At 43.4% G+C, this 8,373-nt stretch overlaps 1 protein-coding gene across 2 annotated transcripts in view; it reads left to right on the plus strand.

Annotated features, from left to right (window-relative positions):
- LOC101163480 (carboxyl-terminal PDZ ligand of neuronal nitric oxide synthase protein) overlaps positions 1-7,046 on the plus strand; it is a 172,713-nt gene extending 165,667 nt beyond the window's left edge. For both annotated transcript variants that reach the window (XM_023954384.1, XM_023954385.1), the window contains exons 11-13: positions 1,087-1,277; positions 1,352-1,479; positions 4,517-7,046. In XM_023954384.1, coding sequence (XP_023810152.1) covers positions 1,087-1,277; positions 1,352-1,479; positions 4,517-5,156 — 959 coding nt within the window. In that variant the 3' untranslated portion in view covers positions 5,157-7,046. The remainder of the gene's footprint in view (positions 1-1,086; positions 1,278-1,351; positions 1,480-4,516) is intronic.
- Positions 7,047-8,373: the final 1,327 nt, after the last annotated feature.

Consider the following 8,373-nt stretch of genomic DNA (forward strand, 5'->3'; position numbering starts at 1 on the left):
CACTCACTCATGACCACAACATCCTCCAGACTCACCCCCACAATCACAAAGCCCCGTGCTTCGTTGACATGCATGTTGGTGTTGGGATTTACTCAAAATACAGATCTCATTCATTCTCAGTCATCCAGCACACTCACATCCTCACCAGCTTCCTCTGTTTCACACACACTGACGAGTTTTAGCTTCTGAATTCCTGTTCCTTAATAACAACCACCTTTCAGTGCACGCTCCAGTGAATTGGTTTGGGAGGTGCAGTGGGCGTTGGCACAGATCTGTGACACATGCAGCTGGAATTATTTCCTTCAGATTGTTGAAATGGAAATCATAGTAAAATTGCAGGCATGGAAACAAAGGAAAAATGGAAACTGTTGCAAATTTCTTTCTGCTTCTTTAGAAAGTGACTCATAGTTTGTGTTTCTAAATAAAAATCCATTCATCATTTTGGTTGTGGATCAGCTTTCTTCTTTCCTGCTCTTCCCTTGTTGATCCATGCACCAGTTTGTCAACAGTTTTCTCCATTTCCGGCTCAAACCTCAGAGACAATGGGGCTTTTAGCTTAAAATAACCTGCAAACTGATGCTTTTCTGTCTCATTAAATGCTTTCCGAGACCTGTTTCTCTCTGAGAGGTAAGATCATCTGTCTGATTCTGAGCTCCTGTTTTGTTTTTGCTGTGATCCTGCATTTTGACCCATGAATTCACCGCCATGACTCTTTTCATTTTGCTTTTGATGTGCATGTGTGGTAGCTGTGGCTGTAGGATTTATTTTATGTATTATTGATCACAAAGTAACTCCATCTGGAGTCCATACGTTGTGCACGTCATGTAAAAAAAAAATGTTTTGAATCTGTCTGTGATGCAACATGAGTTTGTTTTCGGGCAAAGCTGCAAAGACAAAATGCCTCCGCTCCCCAACGAGGGACGTTCAAACTAACTGCTGCCCTTTATAGTGCTTTATAGAGCACAGTGTGGGTTTAGTTAAGAGATTCTCCAGTGGGATGCTGGGAGTTTCTGCAGCTTTGTAATGTTTTTTCTTTCTGAAAGCTGCTTTTTCTTCTCATCTTTTTGACCGTCTGTCTGTCTGCAGTTGATCAGAGTATGTTTGAGAACTCCGTTGCGCAGCAGCCGAGTCCTCGGATCTCCAGGTCCGGTCTTCCCAGTGGTCGGCGCTCCTCGGCCAACTCCGCCGCCGGTTCTGGCAGCGCGGACTCCCCGTCCTCCGGGGGACAGCAGCGGCTTAAAAATGCCATTAACCTGGGCAAGGCGGTTGGAGCAAAGGTCAGTGCGGCAATCGCTAATGCGAGCATCGTCTGAGCACGTCCAGATGTCCTAATCGTTTACGCCCCCTCCAGGTTAACGATTTGCTGAGAAGAAAAGAACCGAGCCACCTCGGGGACATCGGTGTGACCGAGGTCAACAAGAACGTGGCTGCAGCTTGGAGCAGCACAAGTCAGCTCAGCCACGCCGGTGCCGCCAACAGGTGCACACAAACGCTCACATGCACACAAATTTCTCTTTCCAGCTTAGAAAAATCCATTCCAGTTAGGGTCGTCTTTGTACTGGAGCTAAGGAGGGAGGGTCCACGCTCTCTGGTTCAGGTCAGGTGAATTATTTACCAATTTTGGAACAGACTTTTGAATTAGTAATCACATCTCCAACGCTGACGTGAAGACCTGAAAATTGATTGAGCCCGTCCTTTGATGGTTTTTTTTTTTTTTCTGTTTGTGTGTGTTCGGTGGTTCGACCAGACCCATTGATCGCTTCTCTCCACCCAGTCCAAGAAAAAAGTTATTTTTCAACAGTTTTGATTTCAAGATCAAAAACGGACCGAACAAGAGTTCTGACGTAAAGATGTTTCACAGACTTTCCTGCGATGGGAAGTACTTTTGAGGGGGGGGGGGTTCTAAAAGTTGACGTATTGTTGCTTCAATGAGCAGATGTTGCTAACCTAGCTACCGTTAGCAGAAGGCGGGGTACACCCTGAACAGGTTACCAGTCTGTTTGCAGAGCCACACACACAGACACACCTAGGGACAACTAAAGACACCAATTAACCAAAGAAGCATGTTTTTGGACTGTGGGAGGAAACCGTAGTGTCTGAAGAAAAGCCACGCCTGCATGGGGAGAACATGCAAACTCCATACAGAAAGGTCCCAGCAGGGATTTTAACCAGGACCTTCTCACTGTGAGGCCAGAGTGCTAACCACTACGTCACCATGCCGTTGACGCTGTTCTTCCGTGTCACTGACCACAGTCTTCCTCAGCTATTTACATGCAAACCATTTAAGACGCAAAACCAGAGGTAGATTGTAGCCAGTTGGAAAATCACAGGTTCAGTTTCCGCCTTGTATTGATGTGTCCTTGGGCAAGACACTGAACCCCACATTGATCCTGGTGGTTATAGGTTAGTGCCAGTGTTTGGTAGCAGAACCGCCATCAGTGTGTGATTGTGTGTGCATGAGTGAAAAGGACTGTGACTGTAAAGAGCTTTGGACCTTCTAAGAAGGTAGTAAAGCTCTATATAAGGACACTCCATTTACCGTTGACATGCATTCCTAGAAATAAAAAGGAAACATCAATTCAAATATATTTTTTGCACAGACAACAACTTCCTGAGCCTCATTTCTTAACTGTACCGTTTTTTTTTGTTATTGTTATTTTTTAGTAAAGAAAAGCCTGGAAGTCATTCCAAACAATCAATGACTCAATTGTGCTATTCACTGGTTTGAGGGTACAGCAGTCCTGCTTCACGATCTCAGTCTGATGTTTATGTTTTCCCTCAAACACTCCTTTCCCACAACTGAAAGTTTTTCTGTGATTTCAAACGATCCCCAATCATGGCTCCTCCCCCGCAGTGCTTTGCTGCTATGGCTTTGTTTTTGTTGGGCTGTCAGTGTCCTGGGGGGTATTCCAGGAAGCAAGTTTAAACTAGCCTGACTTTAAGCCTGAACTCTGGCTGAAATCCGCCTGAACTTGCTTACTCGGGGTATGTCGGTTCCAAAAGACCGGATATGAGTTGGCGTAATTACGCTCGACTTGGTAACCCTGGGTTAATGCACGTGCACGGCAGGTACATAAAGACATTCTCAATAGATCGCGGATTTCAGGAGTCACCATGGAAACGCGTGGTGAAAAAAAAAAAGAAAGCGCTAAAGTTCAGTGAGACAGTCTGAGATTAATGACAGCGAATGAAGATTATACGCCCATCAAAAAAGTAACACGGCTGCATCATCAAAAGAAAGAGTTTCTGCTTGTAGTAGAAGAACAGACAAAGTAAAGGCACGAGTTTCTGATCTTATTTCCATTTTCATGTGATATAACTTATCTAATTTTGCCAACTTTAATGAATTATTTCTATTGGTAACAAGTAATTGAGTTAAATTTATTCAACCTAATGTCTTTCGTCTATAAAACTCAAAAGTTGTTAATACAACTCAAATTTACATATTTATTTAACTAAATGTCACATTACTCCAATTCAAGTAATTTTTTTTCCATCGTAATGAATTGAAATTCTTGAACTCTCATATGTCTAAGTTTGAGCCGGCCGGCAGATCCTCATTTTTATAACAATTAAAAGAACAAAACAATATGTGCTGTGTGCGTTCATTCATTTATGAATTTGCCAACATTGTAAATATGCTTTTTGCCTGTAGGGGTGCTATATAAACTCATCATCCTCTCCCTCCCTCTCCCTCATGGTGCAGAGACTTGAGCAAAGTAGGACAAAATAACTCGGCAAAACACGGTAAAACACAGTAAAACAGCTAAACAACTAAACACATTTGGTCAAAAACCCACACTTAAACCCAAATCCATCCAGACAGGCAAAGGGAATGGTATCCCACAATCCCTTGCGGTGCCGATCTAACAGCAGCACCAAAGTTACACCTACTTAATTGAATTAATTTGAATGAAAGCAAAATAACTGTCTGAAAACTACGTGTTATTTTTAAACTGACTTAACAAAAAAAAGATTTTTAATTATCTTAACTGAAGCAAATAATTAAGTTAGATCAAAGTAAAAAAGTTTATCTTTCCAACATCCATATGTGGTCTTATCACCCTCTCATGGTGGAAAAAGTATTATCTGAGCTTCTTCATCCACTAAATAATCTTCAAATGGACACGCCATGCTGCTTCACCTCTCTGTAAACAAACTAACCTTCAACTAAACCTGCTCCAGACCAGGTTATGTTCAGAGCATGAGTTGCCATGGCAACTTGACATACCCTGAAACATACCTCCATTTCTGGAACCGAAAGCTGGGGTTATCAACTTCCTTAGCCTCAAACTTACCGTGGGAGCTAGCATAACCTGCTTTCTGGATTACCCCCCAGGTTCAGATGTTTCAGGCTTGCTTCTGTACATCATGAAACAAGGAAGAGTCTTTGAGTCACACTGTTCTGTAATATTGAACAAACCAAGATAAAAAAAAATGGAGTAAAATAGTGATTTATCATAAAAATCTTTATCTCATCATCCTCACGTTGTTCCTCTTTGCCGCCTTTTTCCAGCCACATCTCCTCCTTTGACTGCTTTCCTCGGCTGGACCCGCCCCCTCCTGGGAAAAAGCGGCACCCTCGAGCTCTGAAAACCACGCAGGACATGATGATCTCCTCTGACCCCGTGGTTTCCTCACCGGATGCCGCAGACACGCCCCCCTTCCTCCCTCCTTCTGAGAAGATGACTCCCACCCCTAAAGAGGAGATCAGGAATGAGGAGCAGCAGCAGCTGGGGAAGGAGGAAGAGTCGACAGATGTTGCGTCTTCATCTGTTCCAGCAGAAGATGAAGCCGAGATGGATCCAGGGACGGGGACCAGAGGCAGGGTGGATGGAGTGACCGGAGGAGGGTCCAACGGTGCAGAAGAAGGGAGCGCAGCAGGAGACGCGGAGGAGCACCGGCAGCAGCCGCAGCTCTCCGTGCCAGACCTCATCAACAAAGACCCACCCATGGAGTCCAGGGCCAAAGCCTGCGACGTCTGGCAGAAGGCGTCCGGTCCGGACTGCAGGCTGGCCTCCACCCCGCGCTCCGACAAAACCCCCCGCCGCATCAGCCTGGACGAGCAGGTGCTGCTGGGAAACGGCACCACCTGTGGCAAAGACAATGGCTGTGAGGACGCGGAGCCTCACCCGGACCTGCTGTCGTTTGAGTGACAGGCGGAGCTGAGGACCTACGGCAGCTCAAAGAAACCTTAAGATCAAAGACGGGGGACCAGACAAGAACTTTTTCACCAGGAGACTTCTAGGTTTGATCTAAGGTCAGTCAGACACCGCAGCTGTTTTAATTTTTTTATTTTTATGAATGAAAACAGAAAAACGTGAGGGAAAAAGCTGCAGTATGGATTCTTCTGATTATGTAGCAATGAATGTATTTCTGTGCAAGATATCCTTTAAAACACTCAAACTCTGATTATTGAATAATATATTTCATCCACTTCAAGTGATTTTTCATCACTTTGGCAATAAATCCAGCAAAAGCTGCTGCAGTAAGACACTAATATATGATGACTATCAAAATCCTTTATATTTAGAGAACATTATTTATGCGTTTGAGGTTTTCCTAGAGAGGTTAGGAAGAGAAGAAGCAAGTGTAAGGATGAGCAACCATGAAGGTGTTAAAGATGGACTTTTACTCCACTCAGGAGCGGATGTTAACATTTAAGAGTCTGGTTTAAATATTCCTCCAAAAAGATCCTTTTATTGTGATTTCACTCAAAGTTTGGGGGAAAGAGTGAGATCAGCTTCCTGCTCTAGCTGAAAGCGACTCGTCGTTCTGGAGCAGGCAGACGAACGGACAGACGGTGGGACGTTGGAAAGGTAGAAGTAACGTTTGAGCCAAAGAGAGGAGAAAAAATGAGCTGAGAAGGGCAATTTTTTCCAAAACCACAGACCAAAGAGTGAAATTAGCCACTTTTGAGACAGAGAAAAGAAATATTATTATTTGTATATTTTTACCTGATGTAAACCAAAGTCAGTGCATTTGAAACATTTAGTTGCAGTTTTATTAATATTTTTACACACATGATTTGTTTTTTAAATGACATACTTGCTATCATTGTTTGACGAAAACCACCTAGCCGACAGAACAGGACGTTTCTTAACTGTTTCTCCTCCGGGGACTTTTGTCTTTCCCCCCCCCCGAGTAAAAGAACAGGAAGTGGGCTCTTAAGAGATGGCAGATTGACCAATACGTTTGTTTTAAAGGACTAAAAGTGAATGACTATTAACTTTACTGAGAGGAATTCATGAATTTAAAACTGGTTTCTGCCACTTTGGAGCGCCATCTACAGTCAAAAAAAGAGAATGACCACTTAGTCAGGTGGAAAAACAGATTTGTGTCAGAGAAGATGGATGATTTGAATAAAGGGATCTGCTAGAAGACTGTAAATAAATAACAAAATCCAGTTAATAGGGGTTGATTAGGCCGCTATCACAGTGAAGACAGCATCTGCTCACATGCAGTGTCAGGTTAGCATATTTATACATTGAAGACCTAACATTAGCTATAATTGTGTACATTTTCACTCATTGATATGGAAACATAAGCTTGGATCCTTTTAGGAACACGGAGGTTGTGGCTGTAGCTAGAATGTAGCTGAAAAACCATCATTTTGTGATCATTAGAGCTCAGAAAAACAACACTTTTCTTATCGATCGTTGACAAAGGAGTAGCTTCTCTTTGAATTTTTACAAACTGTCTCATACTTTGTAAGAAATGAAGGACAAAGATGTTATGTTTATGTGTCATTTAGCTGCTTCATGCTTCTCTTTCTGTCGCTTTGGTGTATTTTGACAGAATTTCAGCAATAATGAAGGAAACTGCTGCTTTTGTGGGAAAACGACATGGATTCAAATCTGGGACTTCCTTTGAGACTTTTTTAATGTGTTTCATTACGTAAATTTATTATATGATTTTTATGTGAGAACAGAATCAACCGTTTAGCCTTTTTCTTTCCTACTGTACTGCTTTTTTCTTTTTTTTATAAGGGGAAGTGATCTTTTCCTGCAACGACTATAATCTCATAAAAATAGATTTGATCAGGATTTCCTTGGTTTGTCTTGTGTGACTCTGTTTCCTTATTTTCTCCATCAGTCCTGTTTACATTTATTTCAGGGACGTCTGCGCGGCGTTTTGATGGAGTTGTGGGAGTTTGTTCTCCTGCAGCAGAAGCCGCTCCTCTTGCGTCGTCTCCACTGTTTCATGTTGTCGAGATCCAAACTCGGCAGTGACCCAGATTGCGTGACGGAGGCTGATCTGATGTTTCACGCCGGGGGTCTGTTCCATGCCGATGCCGCTCTTCCTCTGGGCGTTGCCGGCCTGATGTTTGTCTCTTGATGGTGGAAACAGCCAATCGGCTGCCACATACAGCTCCTGTCGCTGTTTAATAATTTAAACCCCCAAACTGACCTCCAACAAAGAAATCGAGGCTTCCATGCATAATCGAGCATGAGTCTGCTGCTGTTTGGTCATGTGGTTTCATGAGTTTGGGTTCTGATCAACACAGAAGAAACCTCCATTTACTTCCACGGGTCCAGAAGAGTCCTGGAAAATGTCAATGGAAAGATTGACACCCAAGGAAACCATCACTACAACTTTGAGCAGCAGAGAAACCATCTGCAGTTTCAGCGTCTTCCTCTAGGGGTCGCTACAGCCAACCATTTCTGTCTGTGATCCATGTCTTTGATCTGACATCGAGCGCTCTTCCTGATCCAAGCTTCCACATTACCTGGATTTGGGACTGGCATAGGAAACCAGAAGACTGAGCCCCCTTGTGGTTGCCTTCTTGTTAAAATGGGGCGGCGTGTGTGGTGCACGCCACAATGCATCCCAGCACAGACTGAAATGGTGTGAGTAAATGGTGCTTAAAAAGCTTCACATTTTTCAAGGCTAAAGATTCCATTTGTGTTGTGATGTTGCATCTCACAATTATGAAGCTGCATTTGTGGGCGGCGGTGACGTCTGTTTGCTGAGTCGTGGAGCTACGTTCACACCGGGCATGTGACACGCGTTCAAGATCACGCCAAACGCTGGTTCTTCGCCCACAGGGTTCAGACTTGACTAGCAGGGAGGAGCTTCTTTTTCTGCTGTACAGAAATGCATTTACCAGCACGTTTTGTACGTGGAGCCTGACGGTAGTCGTAGAAACGTGAGTATTGACGCATGAATGCAACAGTTTTAACACGGAAGACTTTTTTTTTTTTTTTTTTTTTTTTTTTTTTTGTCTTGTCCTGTCCAACAGCTAGGCAAACAGATGAGAGCTGAGGGCCTCTTGTGTTGGACATATTTTATTTTAACAAGAGGGGTTATTCATCTTCAGACAAACCAAAGGTATGTCTGAATAAACCCCTTTTGTAATTGAGGCCAAACTTT

This window comes from Oryzias latipes, chromosome 4 (assembly GCF_002234675.1).
Source record: "Oryzias latipes chromosome 4, ASM223467v1".
Taxonomy (NCBI): domain Eukaryota; kingdom Metazoa; phylum Chordata; class Actinopteri; order Beloniformes; family Adrianichthyidae; genus Oryzias; species Oryzias latipes.